Here is a 21,230-nt window from a genome sequence, read left to right on the forward strand (position 1 = left end):
ATTTTTTCAAGATTGTACAAATGCAAACCGCACCTAACTTTTGCGTGTATACGTGATCATGCGCACATCCCTTTCTCTTGTGAAGTAAAAATACTGTACTGGACACACAGTAGATATTACACAACATAATTTGTTCTTACATCTTGCCATCGAAACAGTGGATACAATGTAATAATGCAGGCGTATGGATCCCGGCGGTTACACCTTGACCCAGAAGTCATTATGACCACAGACAGCGTTAGGAGGGCATCTTTTATTCTCTACGCTCCTCTCTGTGATAACTTCCGAAATGACTTATAGACACATGCCAGGATTTTCTTGTTTCACACTCTAGCGGGCCGGACTCAACGGAACAGAGTTTCATGTTTTATTTTGTCTCCGTTTGTGTCAGGCTATGATCATTTTCACTCATGTAGATTTTCACATCCTCCTCATAAAAGTGAGAGATTTTTGCACTTTTTTTTTTTTTGAAAGAACACATTTTCTTTGCAATGTACAACAGTTCCCAGGTGTCTTAATAACATTCCCGTAAAATGCTGTATTCAAAAGATACAAAGGATCAAGAATTAGAGCACACATCTTATTTTTTCGGAGATGGATTTTAGATCCCCATGGAGGATGTGGCTGCTTCTGTTTCGGCTGCTGCCGCTCGAAAGGACAGACGTTGTCTACCTCCGGTTGAGAGGCTGAACTCTTCCCCGCGTTATTCGTCAACACCCTCCTGACGCTGTGCTGCGACACTGCAACACTCATTGTAAACAAAGCCCAAATGAGTGTCTTATCGCCTCGGATAATTCATTCCGCCATTAATGTTTAATGACATTCGCAGGCTCATTGCAAACCCGCGTATAATTATGTCTTGTACGTAAGACGTCGGTTCAGAGTAAATTGTGTCTGCACAAGACTTTATTGGTTCCCTGTAAACGAAGCCTTAAATGGGGTACATGTATACAATTTTTCAACATCTTATTTTTTAAAAAGTAAGAGACCCCACAGGATGGGGAAAAAAATTGATGACCATGTGTTCATTTCTCTTACCGTGTGTGTGTGTGGTGCACTAACGATGACCAACACAACACACCCCCTCACAACGATACCTCCACAATTGGCATTGACAACACAAACATCAGGAAAAAGCAGTCAAAGGAGAAGAAATAGAAGCTAAACTTATTGTTAGCTTGTCCATTAACTACATTGTGGTTGCAAACGTCCTAATTCACGCTGGTACCTAATTGGCTGTCCTTCCATTTCATGTCACAGTCAGTGCATTACTCATAAATATAGAACAGCTTTCACATTTGTGATTTTTAGCCCAGGCTGCAGAGGTGTGCAGGTGACAGGCTTTGAGTGTGCCCGCAAGTGCATACGATTCACACCTTGTAGGTTGTTTTTCCTTGGACGCGGTGGTTTCTTTTAATAAAAAAAAAAAAAAAAAAAAACAAAGTACCTCCTTTAAACAGAAAAGCTTACCGTTCCCCCTGCAGCCCTCCATGACTGTCATTTAGAAACATTTTTTGTGAACACAAGCCATCTGCCACATGATGCAATGTCTTATTCTCACAGTGGCAAAATAATGTTTGTGGCTAACAGTGAAGTGAGCTCGGCAATCTTATGCAATCACGCCGCAATGATGCATCGGACTAAAACACTATTTATTTATTTATTTTTTATAATTAATGATGCCATTATCAAACTGGAGGTCACTGTGATTCACATGCATGCGGAGAACAAGTCGGAATATCATCAGAATGCTCTGCGGGCAGTAACTCAGTTTTCTGTAATATGCAGGCTCCACATTGTACACCCTGTGGCAGATATGCATTATTAAGCTAACGCGTGGAATTTACATTTCAGTGCTGTCTAGCCTTCACTTTTATGATTGTAATTTCAGATTGCATCACGGTGGTGCAGTGGTTAGCACATCTGCATCACAATCTAAATGTTGTGTATCCCCACTCAAGTCCTGTGTGGAGTTTGCATGGTCTCCCCATGCTTCCGTGGGTTTCTCTGGGTACTTGATTTGTGGTTATTCATGTTCTTAAAATAAGCGAATGTAGGTACTTTCATATTAATCACATTAGCGAACAAAAAAGAGCCACATAATTCTTAAGCTCTGGGAAGCATGGGAGACAATGATTCCAATTTGAAAAAAAAATCAATCTTTACTCCTCAGCTCCACCTTTTAAACACAGGCAATGCTCTTGTTATTTCCAAATGTGAGCCTGGTGCATGTTTCATGGCATCTTTAGAACAATGTCTACGCGAAGGATGCTGAATAATTGATGAAACTAGAAGCTGGATCAAATGGCAAGTCAGCCTCCCTGTAGGCACAGTCTTCTGCGTGGTTTTTTTTTTTTTTTTTTTTTTGCATCTGGTTGCTTGCACAATTGCGCGTGTGTGCCCTTATGATCATTTGTCAATGTGTGTGTGTGTGTGTGTGTGTGTGTGTGTGTGTGTGTGTGTGTGTGTGTGTGTGGTCAGTAACGCATAATAAAGTATTTGTTTACACATGGCATTAAAAAAAGAAAGAATTGGCTGACTGCTGTTATTCAGCTGAGTATTTTTATTCTGTGCCTTCTCAGCTGTCATATCTCTTTGTACAGCGGAACCTCTAGGGTCAACAACAATCTGTTCCAGGACAGTGTCCATCTATTCATCGTACGGCTTGTCCACATGTCTTACAGTTGAGCTGGAGCCTATTCCCGTGAACTGTGAGAGACGAGATACAGCCACTACTGACCAGCCAAATGGATGGATGGATGGAATACATAATTTTGAATGTGCACGGAAGCCGTAGTACTCTCAGAAAACCCACACAAGCGTGGGTAGAATGTATAAACTTCACAGGGAAGGGCCAGAGAGCTGATTGAAAACATCCCTCAGAACTGTGGGGCAGACATGCTAACCAACAGACCACTTGGCTGCCCTGTTGTGGGATTACCAAAGCTTTCCTCCCATAGGATATACTGGAAATGAAATAGAAATCATCATTTTCAGGATTCCTTTTTTTTTTCATTCTTGCGAGTGCCAAGTTTCAAAATGAACTACCGTTAATACAGGCAGACAGCTAACGAAACACTCAACAACCTCTCTATAAGACAATAAGGTCAAATTGAGCAGTTAATCGTCAGCGGTTTTGTGAGATACGCTGAAGTCTAAACTTGGACTACAGTACACTTGTTAATACAGTAAGAGGCACTAAAGCCAAAGAAAAAGCCTAACACACTCAAAGTTGACCCTTTAGGCTTATTAAGATGAACTCTCGTCAGATCGCGTTTGTTATGCTGTAGTATGGTGTGGTATCATGACAACAACAGTTCATCTTCCAGAAAGCCCTCCTAAATCCAAAAATGAAGCAAAACTCAGATGCAGAGCTAATCCTTTGATGCTTTGAGCTAAGAATCCGTTTGAATGACTTGACGTCTCTACGTTTTGTGTAGCCTACTTTTTCTAAATATGTGGGTCAAATTGTAAATGATGTGAGCTGTGGTGCAGCCAAATATGAAAAGCTGCAATTGGATGCTGACCAGTCCAGGGTGCAGCCTGCCTCACATCCAAAGTCAGCTGTGATAGGCTCCAGGTTATCCACGAGGGCTGTAGAAAATGGGCGGACAATTAACCGTGTCAACAATTTGACTCATGTCAATGATCAACATCAAATATATACACTGAAAGAAAATGGTGTGTTCAAGTTACTCAATTGTATTTTGCCAAGTGGTTGCACACAAAGACAGTCATCTGGATTTAGATACGTTTTAGTCTACTCAAAAATGTATCTGGATCGAGGTGATATTTTCGATTATTTCGTGCAACCACTTGAAGTAAAATTGAGGAAATTCAACACAACAGTTTTTGTCCGTGTATATTTGAATCAACTAATCACTATCTTTCTTCTTTCCGGTCCTTTCATTAGTGGAATGACAGTATGTGCCAACAGTCTCAGGGTTACTCATGAATTCAGTAATAAAATAAAGCTTGCTGATCGACTACAAAGGAAATAAATCGTGGAGAGGAAAAAAAAACTGGCAGTGTAAGCAAAACACTCGATTCAAATGATCATGAATTTAACACGCGGCTCGGTGTTCGATGAGTTAGCACGTCGGCAGAGGTGCAGGTTTCGATTCCGGCTCCGGCCTTCCTGTGTGGAGTTTGCATGTTCTCCCCGTGCCTGCGTGGGTTTTCTCCGGGTACTTCGGTTTCCTCCCACATTCCCAAAATATGCATGGCAGGTTCACGGTACACTGTAAATTTTCCCTAGGTGTGATTGTGAATCTCAATGGTTGTTCATCTCTGTGTGCCCTGCGATTGGCTGGCGACCAGTCCAGGGTGTCCCCCGCCTACTGCCCGAAGACAGCTGGGTCAGGCTCCAGCACGCCCGCGAGCCTTGTGAGGATAAGCGGATTCAAAAATGGATGGATGGATGGCAAAATTTATCACACACTTTTTACATTCTAAGAGGAAATAAAGAGAGACAGTTGGCTGCAATGAAATACATCTATAATATTCATCTTGCATTGCACATCATATAATCCTGAGCAGCACCGATCCTTACTAACTGGGGTGAAAATAGCTACCCATCAAGTGCTAATACATTTTGCTATCATAAATGTGTGCTTTGTTTATTTATTTATCTTGCTTATTAGGAGGAAAACTCATTGAAAGGAATTGTGCAGTGACCTTGAGCGAATCACGACCCAATCAAGTGTTTACTCAGACACGCACATTTGCTGCTCTATGTTGGACGATAGCAACTAAACGTCTCAGTCACATAATCACCCCTCTCCACTCATACACGCGTAGTGCACACACCAGGTCTAATTCTCTTCCATGACACACTCTCACTCAATTGAGCCTGTCATCTTCTCTTTGCTCCCTTAATGGCCGTCTACTCCCTGAGTGCTATTAGGGAACAGAACATGATATTGGAAATCAAAGGGGATTTGGTGGCTCGGAGGCGCTGTTCTGTTACGAAGGCGGGTGGAGGTGATCGACAAGCAGAGGTCAACTTGTTAGAAAAACACAGTTGACTTGTTACAAAGGCACACTTGCTCAACCGTGGCTGCTACAATGGATTATTTAAGGACATCACTGCCATGGTTCCGCTGGTATAAGCTGTGGAAGCTAGTTTTAAGTGGGGTAAAGACAGTGCATCGGGGCTGAGCCCAGCCACCATGAATGAAAATCTGCGAGTAATTCTTGCCAGTAGATGCCACAACATCGCAGAAGAGCATTATTTTTGGTCTAGATAGAACTCCTAACTCACTTCAAAATAGTTCCTCGGTATCAAGATGTCAAAAGATGGTGGCAAAGCACTATTTTGTCAAAATGAAGCTCCTCAACTCACTTCAGCATATCATGCTGAAATTCCTTGGAACCAAAAACCGAAACGGTGGCATCAGCAGAGAATACTTTTTTTGTTTTGTCAAGAATGCACAGGCAGTAAATAAATACAGTGAATAGGTGAAAGTCACTGCAAATATGCAGGGGTTCACTGTATTGAAAATCAAGTCGAATTTGATCATTTCCACTTCCTTGCGATCAAAGACAGCAAAGGCCAGATTCTCTGAAGCCTCCAAAAGAAAATTTACAATAAATCAGCTGGCCCGACAATGGTAAATGTTTAGCCTGTTCAATATTTTCAGCTTCAAATCCTTACGAATGTGGCGGATGCCTTGTTGGACTGAACAACGGACTCCCTAATTGTGATGTGAAACGGAACAATAGCCAATTAGCCAACCTTGCTGAAGCCCAAACAAATAGTGTAGCATCTGGGTTTGTCGAGTGTTTATGTAACATCTCTCACTCTCATTCACCACAATACAAACGACAAGGACAGGAATAGCTTCCAAAGAAGCTAACAGCCTAACTCAATTTTCCCACTCACTTGCGTTAAAGGTAATGTGGTCACCAGACCAGTTGCTGAGTGCGCACAAAATAAAATCCGTGTTTTACTTCTTCCTACGCGGAGTGGAACCAATTAGTCAACAAGTCCACGACTCAACTTCACTACTCCTTATCGACGCCTCAAGCTTGAAATCAACAAATCGCTAATCGTGCTTTGGGCATCTTGTTTTTTAAACAATTGAGTGAGGGCTTTTGACTCGCCTAAAAGGACACATTTCCCTGTACAATGACATTTCTTCCTTGCGGCACCCACGAATAGCAAGCAAGACGGTTTTAAGATCATTTCAAAAAGTGGGACAAATCTTGATGTATCTTGGTGTGCACAAGCAACATCTGTTGTGCATTATTTAACAATCAGTGTGTAATTACATATGTGCAAACCGAAGGAAAAAAAAGCAGCTCAGTGAAAAAAAAAAACAGAGGCTGCTTATTAAAGAACTACGTTTTAAGATGAAAGTGCAACGAGTAGGTGATTCCCAATCTGGTGTTTCATTCATCACACTGGTGCGAAAGAAGTCAAGTGTAATCCTTAACTTTTGTCGATAACTGACGCCGTGGTGCTGAGGTTTTAGTCCGCCTCGCTGACGTAACTTGGTGTGTCATATTTTTCCTTTGCTTAACACCCCTTGATGAGGCTCTCCTTCCTTTGGACTGAGTCTTACAGGAAAAAAACTAAATTAAAAAACGTACTAATTTGACTGATGAATAGTGTGTTCTGTCATTGTCATTTTCATCACACATCTGAACAAAATCTGAAGAAGAACATTGGTGATAAGACGTGCAACCGAATGATTTTCGGAGTTTCGGAGTTCTACTCGAAAGGCCATTCTCTCAAATGAAAATGTGTGTGCGTGTGTTGGCGGGGGCAAGGCTGAGCATGAAATGCAGTAAGACAGTAAACAGATGTACATTAAACGCTGTAGCCAACAAAAGCAGGTGGAGTGGAAGCGATCTAAGCTGTGTGTGTAAAAGGGAAGACTGGGGGGAAATCAGAGGCTTCATTAAACTTTCATATAGCTTTTTTCTGTATACTTGCAGTTTCATCTTGCCTTTCTGTTTACTCGGGTCCACAAACCTCCAAAGTTCGACTCACCGCTGGAGCTTGCTCAGTGTTCTTGTCATGTAAAACTCAACAGTGAAATGTTGGAGTACAACAAAAGTAATTACTATATGTTCAGTTTTGATTGACAGCCAGAGAGATAATCATTTAACAATAGGTTTGTTGTGGCGGTATTTTGCAGCATTTTGAAAGGCTCAACATTAATGTACATGTATTAGAATTTTTTTTTTTTATAATTACAAACATTATTTGATTTAAAAAAAAACCCATAAAAAAAAAACATTTTCACTGTTGAATAAAAGGCTGGCATCTCATTTGTATTTTTTTTTTCTTTCACGGGGGACTTACTGAATCGTACCAAAGCAAAAAGTCACTATTTTTGTGATTGCAACAAACACAAGCGCTGCGAGCAGGGTTCGAACCTGCGCGGGAAGATCCCATTGGATTTCGAGTCCAACGCCTTAACCTCTCGGCCATCACAGCTGCTGGCAAAAAACCGAAATGTCTCCCTGGTAGAGTGGCCGTTTTTCCCAACCTGAGCATTTGTCGAGCAAGATACCGAACCCCCAGTTGCTCCTGATGTCATCAGTTGGTTGATGAGGTAACAGTGTGAAGCGCTTTGAGTACCTGAGGTAGAAAAGTGACAGCCCATATCCCATTATCATTTGTTTTTCAGATAAAGAAAAATCTCGAGTGAAAAAAATATTTTTATCCAGAAAGCACACTTTGGTGCCGACAGTAATGTAGTCATAAGTCAAAACACATTAACATGGCCACGCACATTCATTTATCTACCACTCACGGCTTACTCGATCAAATAACGTGGAGCTTTGGGACTATCGCGTCATTTCCTTGAGAATCCACTTTCTCTATGTGTTTGTGTACGGTATATGTCAATCTTCCACAGACAGAATGACAGCGTTTGTTTCCCTTCCGTCACACAGACACACACACTTGTTTGAGATATTCGGGTCGGCCGCGACACTGTGAGTCATCTACCAGGCTAGGACGGCAAATCTAGTCTTCCTGAACACGATCCCCAACACCGAGTCAACAAAGTTGTATGCGTGCATCCCTACTCTTTTGCTCCATCTCCTTCACACACAGTCATCCATTGGCAGTGCCAAGACAAGGCATGCAGATACCTTTGATAAGCGCCCAGCTTTTGAAGGCCTGTTGCTGGCATCGCCTCTCGAAGGGGTCGGTGCTGTCGCGCTGTGTTGCCTCCCGCTGGGCCTTTTGTCGCGAGCGGCATGTTGTCGTTATCGGAACGAGGGCGTCCGCGGTGAGATGAAAGTGAGGGAAAACGGGTGAACACTTCAGAGAGTGCTGAGGAAAATCTCAGCCAAACAGATCGAAAGCAACTTTAGTATGAAAGATGTATTAGAGTAAGCAGCTTAGCCGGGTCACTCACAGTACGCCACGCTCAGGTTTTGCTTGAATTTGAACTTTTTTTGGATGACTTCACTGAACGGCATTACATGCTAATATTGAGCGTTGGTACATCTAGTAGTCTTATTGTTGTTGCAATGTTTTTTTCAAATCCAAATCCCTACGCGTACAAAGCAATGCTTCACGCTTGCGATACATGACCAAGCGTTACAAATGTGCCACAATTGCCAACCAATTAAGAGTCGGACAGGGCAAATTCTGATTCGCTGTCATCATGCCGCGTTGCATCGTAAATACCGAAAGGCCATTTCGTAGTTTACTCGCACGCAATCCTTTCCTGTTGGAGTTGCCGTGTCTGTATCTCTGCTAGCTTTATATTTTGTGTACAATGAACATTTGCCGTGTTACGCGGTGACGCAGTTTTCTTTTTAATTCTTTAATAATATCTTTTGTCCGACATGCTCCTGTCGTTGTTTTTGGTAACTACAATTATGTATCACGGATGTTTTAATTGCTGTGTTGTTTACGCGGCATCTGTTCTGGTGATTGACAGTAACCAGGGGGACTGAATCCACATTTGCGTGTGTAACACGACCCATTCGTGACAATGTTGCCATTTTCAGCATTGCCCAAGATCTCGCCTGCTTAACCTACACATTGTTCCTCTTGAATATGTCAAATTAAGAATGCAATCAGTCCAGTACACGTACAGTCCTTCCCTTGTTACTTTTGCAACGCTCACGTGAATGAGTCAAGAAACCCAACAGCGACAAGGACAAGTCAGCCCATTCCTTTGAGATAGAATGCAGCAAAGTGTGAAAATCAACCGACGTATGTGTTTTCATCATGTGTTTGCCGAACATCTTAGTTCAGTTTGACTGCATTAAATACACATAACTTGCCACGAAGGCGTCCGCATGGAGCGAGAGGAGGGCAAAGGGAAGGGCGGATGCTGATGAGAAGTGAAAGTGACTGTGAATTTTGGAGAAATGGCAGCTTACAGGGTGGAGGGCAACATCCATGCTTTTGACAGCAAGTGAAGTGGCACCCACAATGGGAAGGGAGAAGACACGAGCATTGAGGAAGTGAACATGGACGCAAGGCACATTTACAGATAAGAATCAAATGCATTTGGGGTCATTTGTGTAAATGATCAAGAGTCAACTGTTTGGATATCTTTTTTGAGTGTAATGAACAATTGTTTTTTTTTTTTTTTTCATTTTAGTCTATACAACCATACTTAACAGTTTTTGGTGAATTGAATGAATATAAATTTAATGTATTCTCCCTCGGCAATGAATGGGGCGTTCTTATTTGGTATCATATTTTTCAGATCTGGACACACCAGTGCTGACCGTTCACCAGACGATCAGTGACGTGCGGGGCAGTTACTACCAAGAGAAGACTGTTTTCCTTCGCTGCACCGTCAACTCTAACCCGCCCGCTCGCTTCATCTGGAAGCGCGCAAACATGCTCATCGAACAAAGCAAAGACAACGGCGTGGACATCTACGAGCCACTTTACACTCAGGTACCAGGCGCTCTCAGTATTTGCTGATCGACTATCTCCCAATGCGTCTATCCACCTACCATCTAATCAATTAAAGCAGCTAAACCAATGAATGGATGCACAATCGACCAACCTACTCCCCATTTATTTACCTGCCGGTTGGGTGGAAGCACCTGTGACTATAGCAGACAGTCCACCAGCGCTGACATTTCTGCTGAACAACGTAGTGTTGTTCCAGATATGTTGCTCCTCTGGGTGCAAAAAATAGAAATGGTGATAATGCAAATAGGTGCTGTCCAAATAGCGCACCCGTCAAGCACCGACATTCTCCTTCAAAGAATGTCATTGTCAAAAATGCCCAACTCAACTCAACTGTATTCGTAGAGCACTTTAAAATAACCACCACTGCATACAAAGTGCTGTACAGGGAGCAAAAAGATTTCACACAACAAACAATAAAACAATAAATTAATCACAAAGAAAGTAGAAAGCAAAAAAACAAAACAAAAAAAACTGTAAAACTAAAAATCAAGTCTTGTGCTGAGTCAAAGATGGGCATCGAGGGGACTTGCTGAACATTCAGTGAGAGGTCATTTCAAAGAGAGGGACCAGCAACGGAAAATGCTGAAAACGGCCGAATAATGGGTCTACATGACATGCATGACCAAAAAAAAAAGGTAGAACATACAAATTAAAGTGAAAAATTAGCAGAGGCCTTTTAGGAGAATGCCAACTCAAGAGTGCCATGTTTGGACTCCAACAACGATTGACTGACCATTCAAGCAACATAAGTGGCATCGTTGTTCATTTCCAAATCAAATTTTCTGATCATCTGACCAACCTATGACACTAATCTTCCAAGTCTTCCAACCGCCACCCGACTTACAATTATCAGCGCATACAAAACCAAACCAACGACCATCATATCTCTTCACCAACCAACCGTGCTGGATTTTGTTTCAGAAACAGTAACATACTATACCCTCCGCCATTGGTTCAGGCAAGCCACACTGCCAATTACTGATCAATAGGTTGCAGTAAACAAAACAAGTCTTCAAGCATGACCTCCCAGTCTGAAAGGACAAGCACAACGGAGCCTTTTTACTCCGTTTCACAGAGTATCAGTCGACCACAAAGCAGATTCCCCAGAGTTCAATTGTCCTGGCAGCAGAGTACAGTACGCTTCAAGATTGGCTCAGAATTGATTAGCCCAGCATCTGCAGTCAACGCTTATATGATATCGAACAAACACAGCGGGTAGGGAAACAGTCGGGAACATCGTGGAGAGAACACAGGCCCGCCATCGCAGTGGCAGTCTTATCAGTCTGTGGAAATAATTGGGACATGTGTTTGTGTGTGTCTGTTTATCATAGTACAGCTCATAAAGAATCAGTCAAGAGTTCAAAATGCTTTGGGGAAAAAAATTCAAATGAAGTCTACAGATTTGTTTTTTCCTCAAGTCGTGTTCAGCATCAACAGCAAAAGTGTTTCTTTTAAAAAAAAAAAATGTTCTTTTACACTTTAGGGTGAGACCAAGGTCCTGAAGCTGAAAAACCTGAGAAGAAAGGATTTTGCCGATTATACCTGCCAAGTGTCGGTTCGTAACGTGTGTAACATTGAAGACAAGTCAGTCACCTTCAGGCTGACAAACAGCACGTGTAAGTAAAAACACAAGGTGCAAAAATATGCTTTGTTGCTGTTCACATTCCTCTCTCGATGATCACATCCTTCCACTTTTTATTTTGCAACCTCCAACTCCGTTTAATCCTCCTCTTTCAGTGTTTGTTCCTCTGCCCACTCACTTTCCCCTCAAATTTGCTCCGTGTCTCCTCTCGCCCGCCTACCGCTGGGCCCACTTGTCAACCCGTCTTGTTGAAAAAGCATCACGGGTCCGTCAGTTGCGATTCAGTTGTCACGTTGCCTGTTATCTCCAATTCAGTCCGTATTGCTCGATCTATCTCTACACCACCGCCCAGCAACAACATTGCCATTGACAGCTCTGTCAGCCTCGTTATGGTCAAATTGACACACGACAAAGGGAAAGCCCTGCTTTAGTTTTTCTTTTTTTATTCTTGATTGCCTGTTCATTGATTTTGTGTTCTATTCTCTGCTTTTGATATTACTCTGTATCTTACGCGAACAAGACGAGTTCATCATTTTACACAGTTCAAGAGAATTTTGTTGTTTGCATTGTGTACAGCACAACATCCAAAGCCTATGCGTGATTAGGCAAACAGCAGCTTAATGTAGAGTTCACATGTTAACAAATATGGCTGGCTGGCTAGCTAGCTAGCTAGCTAGATATTAGCATTCTCTCTAATCTGTCACTACAAGGTGACAGTATCACTCCAAAAGCACCTGCAAACACATTGCGTAAGGTGTCTTCGAAGTGTGAGTATTTTTACTTTAAATTTGTTTTATTTGTTCTAAATGGATTTTGGAAGAATGTTTAAAATGTCGCCGTTGTAAGTCGTGAACAGGTAAATTCATATCATATTATTTCCTGTGAGAATATTATTTCGGAATAGGCAACTCAGAAATCAAACATGGAGTAGATTGTGTTCAAAGTTTGAGGTCCCTCCACTCGATTAAAAAAAAATAATTAAAAAATGTCAGTCCTAGTATGAAGAAACGTGACACGTGAAGCTGCAAAATTACCTTGTAAAAAAAGCCTTATGAAGAAACGCGACATGTGAAGCTGCAAAATTACCTTGTAAAAAAAGCCTTAGTATCTTAGTGGGAGCCTGTCCTGGAGGTTTTGCATGAGTCCCCTCAATTGAGTTTTGAAATGAAAGATAATAATTCAAAATGTGGAAGATAAAAGAGATTGGGGTCGCAAAATTAAAAAAGAAAATCACAAACGGAAGGGGAGAAAAATGCCTTAAAAAGCAGATAGACTGACATAATGAATCAGAATCAGGTTAATATACGGTCGCTGGATGACCTGACATAAATTCTGATTCTTCAATAGGTCTTTCTCTCATTGAGAGAAGCCAGAGATGATCAGACATGTATTTGTAGAAGTTTTATTAACTAACACAGGTTACATCTCATTCTCTCTCTCTCTCTCTCTCTCTCTCGCTCCCCCCCCTCTCTCTCACACACACACACACACACACACACACACACACACACACACACACACACACACACACACACACACACACACACATTCACTTCACTGGCATGAAAGCTCCCTGAGAAGTTCGCCAAAATAACCAATCTGTCTGAATTTCCCAGCTTTATTGTGAGAGGAAACACTGCTTTGTGTGCCAGTGTGTGCGTGCATTTGTGAATGTTATCAAAACTGTATGCCTGATATAAATTTTCATTTTCTGTTAAATGAAGAGAACTAATTTAGTTTTTACACCAACCTGAAATTGTGCTTAAGTGTACAGCCTGTAAAATTGTCCTAGTTTTAAATTTTTGGTGACTATATTGTATTTTTATCCCTCAAGACTTATAGCAGTCCCTTATCAGGTTGGTGTGAAGTGGCATATTAAAGACCCATCCTCCAAAAAAAAAAAAAAAAAAAGAAAAAAGAAAAGGAGACAACATGAGAAAGTAACAAAAATAAACAGCAGGCTACGGTAATGAGTTACATTAATAAAGGGAGAAATGGAGATCCGCTAAGATGTTGTTTTCATTCTAATATTTCGTTTTTATTATTGCCCGCTGAGCTTCCGTGCGTGCTTGGATTGGATTGCCCCAACTGGGTCACGCCATCACTGCTGCTTCACTGCGGAGGGACAAGGGGGTTGATTGATTTTTGGGAATCATAATCCTAGTCCTACCACTTACTGAGGGCAGCTGCCACATCCTCTGCCTCCCTCATGGGAACACAGTGAGAGCGATGGTGGGAGCAGTGGGGGGGGGGGGGGGGGGCATGTTGTGTTTGGCTAATAGAAAAGCGCTAATAGAAGTTCTGAGAACAAAATTGGAACGGGGTTGAGTGATACAACAAAATATTAGCTTGGCACCAACGTCAATGACATTTCAACTGGAAATGGCAGATGAGCACTTTCTGCTCTTCTTCACCTTATGGAGCGCCCGTTTAAATACTTGGATGACACTAATTTTAAGCAAGGTCCACACATCCTGAATTGTACCATCTGAAAATACTCTGTCAAAAAAAATTTGGACATTTCTTTCGAAATACAATATACACCTTTGAAGATAATTACTGAAAACATGTCAAAAGAAAGTAATATGCTAGTTGTGCAGATGAAACTGTTTTTCACCATTTTGGTTTTCCTGATTTTATTATGGGTGTGGCTAAAATGGGCACTGAAGTCACTGTCTCCATACAATTTAAGATGACCTTTAATACTGCTTAGGGAACTCAAAATTCACCTGGAGACTGTACGCGTGCTTCAGTAGGTGCTACTGTTTTGGTTAGCCACACAGTTCCAGTGGGTTTAACAATGACCTTTTTAAAGACTGTGTGAGTTTGGCTAATAGAAAAGCGCTAATAGAAGTTCTGAGAACAAAATTGGAACGGGGTTGAGTGATACAACAAAATATTAGCTTGGCACCAACGTCAATGACATTTCAACTGGAAATGGCAGATGAGCACTTTCTGCTCTTCTTCACCTTATGGAGCGCCCGTTTAAATACTTGGATGACACTAATTTTAAGCAAGGTCCACACATACTGAATTGTACCATCTGAAAATACTCTGTCAAAAAAAATTTGGACATTTCTTTCGAAATACAATATACACCTTTGAAGATAATTACTGAAAACATGTCAAAAGAAAGTAATATGCTAGTTGTGCAGATGAAACTGTTTTTCACCATTTTGGTTTTCCTGATTTTATTATGGGTGTGGCTAAAATGGGCACTGAAGTCACTGTCTCCATACAATTTAAGATGACCTTTAATACTGCTTAGGGAACTCAAAATTCACCTGGAGACTGTACGCGTGCTTCAGTAGGTGCTACTGTTTTGGTTAGCCACACAGTTCCAGTGGGTTTAACAATGACCTTTTTAAAGACTGTGTGAATATTTTGTTCCTCTGGGTGAAAAAAAGAAGTCTCGATCTGATATAGGCATTTATTTATTGCTTCAATAATGACAAAGAGTTGGGTTAGGAAATTAAAAAATCGATTGATTTTTTTTCCTTCTTAATCATTCACAGTCAAACTGGCTTCTAAAAACATGATTGATTTTTCTCAAGCTGTTGCAACTTTGTGTGTATGAATTGGTCCATTGCATGGTTTAATGCAACTTTAGATAGCATTGCATTAAACCAACGGACCAATTCTCTCTCACACACACACACACACACACACACACGCACGCAAGGGAGAGAAAGGTATTGCACCCTTGAGGCGTGAGGGTTCAGTGCCTTGCCTAAAGTTACTTAAACAGAGCTGAAGAAGCTGACAAGAATCTTTCCAGTCCCAATTTTCCATTACAAAAAAAAAAAAAAAACCCTCTCAGTGGAATTTGGATCTTCAGCCCTGCTGCCACAAACCAAGTCCTTGTGGACCGAGCTACCGGTACCCCCATAAATGTTTCATGATTATCATTGCATGTGTGTCCTGATTGGCTGGGAGACATCATGTGATTTCACAGCGACGATTTGAAGTCCAGTTTGAATACTAATCGAAGTTGCTGAACGTGGTTCCCTGCATGAAAGATTGAGACACTATTTAAAAATGGAACAGGGGTGCAGTGGAAGTGCAGAAAAGCCACTGATGCACTTCAATATGACCTAGTGTGTATTTAAAATAGTCCTGCTAATTCCGATTAGGTAGACTGTCATTTGCGGAGTATCATCTTTTTTAATTTCCATCAACAAAGCTGGTGTCAAAAGTAAACGGTATTCACACAGCGGTTGTAGTAGTCTCTTTAAAATCAAGCTACGTTGTTTTAGTGTCAACATTATGAGCAATTCACTTTTCTTTTACGGCTATGGTAAGTGCTTTATCTGGCCTGTTAAATGGATATCACTCTGATAGTATCAATAAACACTGAGCGTGGTTATTTCTTTAAAGCGCAGGCTTGTTTTATGTCGCTCCGGTGTCGGAGGTGATCGAAACGTGCAGGTGTACCTAATTTTGTGGCTAGCGTGTGTGTGCAAGAATATGAGGCTGGAGAGCCTGTGGTGCAGAGAACAACTATGTAAAGTGTTGACAATGTGACGGGGGGGAAAATGGAGAGCCGAGTAAAAGGGAACGTGTGTTGAGGATGGAGACATTTGTTACCCGCTTGTAAAGTGCGCTGCTGCACACAAATCCCATTAGTTTGGAGACGAGCGGCGGCTGATCCCGCTGTCGCCATCACCCACACATCCCTAGGAAATTGAAGCTATAATTCTCAAATCCTCACTTCCCCCTCCTTGATTCACTTATCTCTTCACTCACATATTTGTGTTTTTTTTTCCCCTCCCACGTAACGCGGCTTATTTTTTTTATCTTTTGTATTTTGAAATGACTCTGTTAGGTTTGGCCAATGAGCACGAGGTGACCATTTATGTGATGGAGTGTTTATTGGCAAGCAAACTGCTGATGTAATCAGGGCGTATGGTCCACAAGCTGACATTGAAAGTCAATTTCAAGAAACCCACAAGCGTTCTTTATACAGTCTGCAATGGGGTCTCTGATTGTTTTCGGACACATGCTCAGCGGCAATATCTTGTTCCATCACCAGTGGAATCGGACATTGTTGATCTCATTTTCATATATTGTTCTCGATCGGATGAAATACTGGTGGATATTTGCGGGGGCTTTTCTACCTCCTTAAATTTGCATGGATCCATCTGAAAATAGGGAGACTGTTTCCTGTAGCATTCTCTTAAGTTAAAGTTCAAACTTCAGGCTTTTAGGAATGCTAAAATTCGTGTTTTGTTTTTTTTTCCCGTTTGCAACAAATGCCCGTTTGGCTCCATTTTTTCTGTGCTTTGATTGCTTAGCACTTGCTAGTCTACTATCAACTGATCCAGATCAAATGAAGTGAACTACAGGTGTGAAAGCACCCTAATACAGGTACTACAGGTATAAGAATAGGTGTGGAAAGATTTACCTAATACTTTATCATAATCTTAGATTCTGTTAGCGCTGGCACATCCTTCAGGTAAAACTGCAGAACCTTTACAATGACTCCTTCCAGTCTCTTAATGGACAGAATTGCATTCCAAGATTTGTTCCACTGCTTAGCGATTACTTTACTTAATGACACGAACATGTTGTTTTTCAGTGCTCTTGAATTACTATAGATTGTCCATCGGTGTTTAATTCAACAGTACACACACAATAGGATTTACCAGCCATTGACCGAACCATATTTATTGCACACTTGTCGAAACAACACATTACCGGGAAGGTATGGTGGAGAAGGAGTTGAGCTAATCGATGCGGGGATGAATAAACTCTTCAGATTTACTGGTGAGCCATGTCTGCTCAAATTTGGTCAAACGCTCTAAAATCCTGTGTGCTCTGCTGTATGTGTGTCTGTGTGTGTGTGTGTGTGTGTGTGTGTGTGTGTGTGTGTGTGTGTGTGTGTGTGTGTGTGTGTGTGAGAGAGAGAGTGTGTGTGTGTCCCCCTTTAGGAGGAATAATTACAATACTGTGTAAATTTAAATGTTTAAAAAACAATGTCCCAAGTATCAGGCATCCTGGGGTGGTAGTGGACATGCGCAGTTCCAGAAAACGCATTTTTGACTTCAGACAAGAGGGAATGCAATGTAATCTGTTCATATTGGAACAGATATTTGGACTCAAGCCTCTCTGCTTTGGTTGGAAATGAGTGTATATACGGACAGAAGTGGGCACGTCATTCTTCCGTCATAAATTCAAGCTTGGAGAGCCCGTCTGTTGTCCTCAGCAACAGACGCTGTCGAGAACGTACTTACTACGTCATATGCAGGGGCAGTACAAGCAGACTCCAGACTCAATATATCTATCTATCTATCTCGATAGGTAGATCTATATAGGTATATCTCTCTGTAGCTATCTATCTATATCTATCTCTCTCTCTCTCTCTCTCTCTCTCTCTCTCTCTCTCAGAGAGAGAGAGAGAGAGAGAGAGAGAGAGAGAGAGAGAGAGAGAGATTGAAAGATATATACTTGTAGAGCGAGAGAGAGAGATAAATAGATGAGTAATTCAGTAAAAATCGTTTTCTGCCAAATAGATTTTGTTTGTTGTGCGGACTGCTCCTGAAAGTCAAATTATCAATTCACAAACAAATTAAATCGTACCTTATCGTGGGCCGTCAGCCATCTTTTTTTGTTTACTTTTGACTGGGACATTTTAAGGTCGTCACTTGAAAGCTGCCAATGAGTAAATGTTTTCCTCTGTCGTCTTGAATGTGACATAAGCAGGGAAGGCTTGTCATTCCGAGGGTGAAACTACTTTGGGTGCTGGTTCAAAAAAATGATAATGTCTTAACCTTTGTTCCTAAAACGCGTCATTATAGATGACCACAATTTTTTATTGTCCTTTATGTGCCATAAATGTTGTTCAACAATGATACAGTAAGTCTTTTAAACTGTAATTAATTAAAAAATATGTATTTTTCAAGAAAACTGTGAGAAAGACATCTTAGCCGGAGTAGAAGTACTGTCTACACAAAAACAAAATGAATTAAATCTTGTCCACATTAAACTAAAACTAAATCATTTTCTGTAAATACAATAAACATGAATAAGCAACATACAAAACTATTGTATTACTCATATCAAAACCAAACATGAGGCATCGACTGGGAGGCAAAAAGACTTTCTGGGACCGCAAGCATTTGTGGGACGGGGCGCTCAGGAGTCATTAAGGAGCCCCCGATTTGGGCTGAAGTCTCTTTTCGAACCCACAGACAGAGCTACGTAGCTGAAGCTACACCAGTGAAGTTGTCATCAGTTCACCCCTCCCTCCCCCCTCCAAAAAAAACCTCCAAAAGAACGCCATTAGTGTATGTTCACTCGCACACTTGTCATTCATGTAAGAGCTTGTGTGCGTGTGGCATGCGTTTTTGCTTTTAGTGGAGATGTGCAGCTTTTGTAAGCTTTTTGTGTGATGTGCACCTGTTTAATTTAGCCGATTGCTGAAAATGATTGGTTGAGTGGATCTATTAAAAGAAAAAAAAACTATTACAGGAATGGGGCTTCAGTGAGGAGGATTACATTTCTCTCAGTTTGCTAAAAACCTGCTTTAAATCCATGCGAGATTCTCCTTCCGTCAGCTCAAATATTACTTTGTAAGCATATTGTAGCCCCTCCTCAAGTATAAAGTCAAACTGTGTGATACACACAAATGGATTATTGCGCCAAATTGTACTACTTTATTCATCAATTTTCGATCAAAATCAGCAAAGGCCATATTGTCACATGTCTCTGGCCGATTATCCTGTGGTGTATCGTGAGTTGGGACTGTTTTTTTTCCCCCACAATCTCCTCCAAACTCTGCGGAGGTCGACAACAGTGTTAAACCTGAGCTCGACTGGTGTTGCGCAATATGCGTAAGGGCAGAAATTTCACCTAAAATTGATGAGATGAATCAATTGTAATGCTGCAACCATTATGCAATCTCAGTGAGAAATACCTTTCCCATATTGAAGTGTTGAAGGTAACCTCATTAGCATTTTAATTTCTTCAGATTTCATCATCAAATCATTCATTATATATGAAGTGTAAATCCAAACTAACAGTTCAATCAATGATTGCGGCACTTCCCAGCTCCGCCCATGGTCCGGCTGTCCGTCAACGACACGGTGGTGGCGGATCCCGGGCAGGATTTGGTCATCACATGCGAAGTGACTGCAGGTTTCCCGCCGCCGACCGTGATTTGGTCACGTTATCCGGGACCCCTTCCCCTCAACGCCAAGGTTCGCGGTGCCCAGCTGATTCTGAGGGCCGTCACACCGACCGACGCGGGCTTCTACAACTGTACCGCTGTCAACAATGTGGGCAACCCCGCCCGTAAGAACATCAACGTCGTCGTGAGGAGTGAGTATAATTCATGATATTATTGACATCCGAATTTATTTTATGGTCTTCCAAATTCCCATAGATGGTGAACTAGACTTGCCCCGGCACAAAAATGAAGATGAAGAAGCGCTCGTTTTTATGCTGAGCGCTTGTACGCCTGCGAAAATTAAAATTACAACCCTCTCTTAAGAAGGACTGCCCACAACAGTGACGTTAGCACTGACGTCATGTTATACGTAAATGGGGGTCCACTGACTTTATCCATCCATGCATCCAACCATTCCATTTACGGTCCGATCCGCTTTATCCTCACAAGGGTCGCGGGTCCGCAGTTGAATGTTGGTTGAACCGTACTGTATTTTTGTTCCTGTTTAAGGGAATGTCAATTAAGTTTTTTTTTTTTTCAATAGTACCGTATTTTCCGCACTAAAAGGCGCACCTAAAAGCCTCCCAATTTCTCACAGCCAAGCTCACAGCGCGCCTTAAAATCCGATGCGCCTTGTGTATGGTCATTACGGTAATATTTCAACCCCAAAATGGCTGCTTGCTCGAGACATGCTGACAACGCAGAGTTCAAACTTAAGGCGATCGGGTTACACAGTTGAACACGGAAATAGAGCAGAGGCAAGAGAGTTCAACGTTAACGAGTCAATGTTTTATAACTTGCTGTTGGTGAAGTGAACTGTGTCGCTGCGTTATTCAATACGTTTTACTGTCATCTGATCGTTCTGTTGGCGTTTCCTTGAGTGTTTCTCCATCTAGTGGATGCATTGTAGATTGCGTCTTATAATGCGATGCGCCCAAATTATGAAAAAAATTACAAAATAGGCCATTCGTTGAAGGTGCGCCTCATAATCCAGTGCGCCTTTTAGTGCGGAAAATACGGTATACACTAGATTATTCATTCATTCATCTTCCGAACCGCTTGATCCTCACTAGGGTCGCGCTGGAGCCTATCCCAGCTGTCTTCGGGCAGTAGGCGGGGGACACCCTGAACCAGTTGCCAGCCAAACGCAGGGCACACAGAAACGAACAACTATCCACGCTCACACTAACACCTAGGGACAACTTAGAGTGTTCAATCAGCCTACCATGCACGTTTTTGGAATGTGGGAGGAAACCGGAGTACCCGGAGAAAACCCACGCAGGCCCAGGGAGAACATGCAAACTCCACACAGGGAGGCCGGAGCTGGAATTGAACCTGGTACCTCTGCACTGTGAAGTCGACGTGCTAACCACTGGACTACCGGGCCACCCTACACTAGATTATATATATATAAAAAAAAAAGAGGCCTCCCTTATTGAATCGCTGTCGAACAGTGCAACACCCATATACATTTGAATGTGTATTGCTAATGTCAGCAGTTGATCCCTCATTATGGAAAAGTGGTGAGAATCATGTCAGAATGAGCGGGTCAAGTATTCCTCTTTTGTTCAACC

At 41.8% G+C, this 21,230-nt stretch overlaps 1 protein-coding gene and 1 non-coding gene across 5 annotated transcripts in view; one reads left to right on the forward strand and one right to left on the reverse strand.

Moving 5' to 3' along the window:
- Nucleotides 1-21,230, forward strand: part of mdga1 (MAM domain containing glycosylphosphatidylinositol anchor 1) — a 165,525-nt gene that overhangs the window by 103,695 nt on the left and 40,600 nt on the right. For all 4 annotated transcript variants that reach the window (XM_019891665.1, XM_019891672.1, XM_019891647.1 and 1 more), the window contains 3 exons: nt 9,690-9,886; nt 11,391-11,523; nt 19,539-19,808. In XM_019891665.1, the coding sequence (XP_019747224.1) occupies nt 9,690-9,886; nt 11,391-11,523; nt 19,539-19,808 (600 nt within the window). The remainder of the gene's footprint in view (nt 1-9,689; nt 9,887-11,390; nt 11,524-19,538; nt 19,809-21,230) is intronic.
- Nucleotides 7,366-7,447, reverse strand: trnas-cga (transfer RNA serine (anticodon CGA)). Its single transcript has one exon. It is a non-coding gene; the product is annotated as a tRNA-Ser (tRNA).

This window comes from Hippocampus comes, unplaced genomic scaffold, assembly GCF_001891065.2.
Source record: "Hippocampus comes isolate QL1 unplaced genomic scaffold, H_comes_QL1_v1.1 scaffold275, whole genome shotgun sequence".
Classification (NCBI taxonomy): domain Eukaryota; kingdom Metazoa; phylum Chordata; class Actinopteri; order Syngnathiformes; family Syngnathidae; genus Hippocampus; species Hippocampus comes.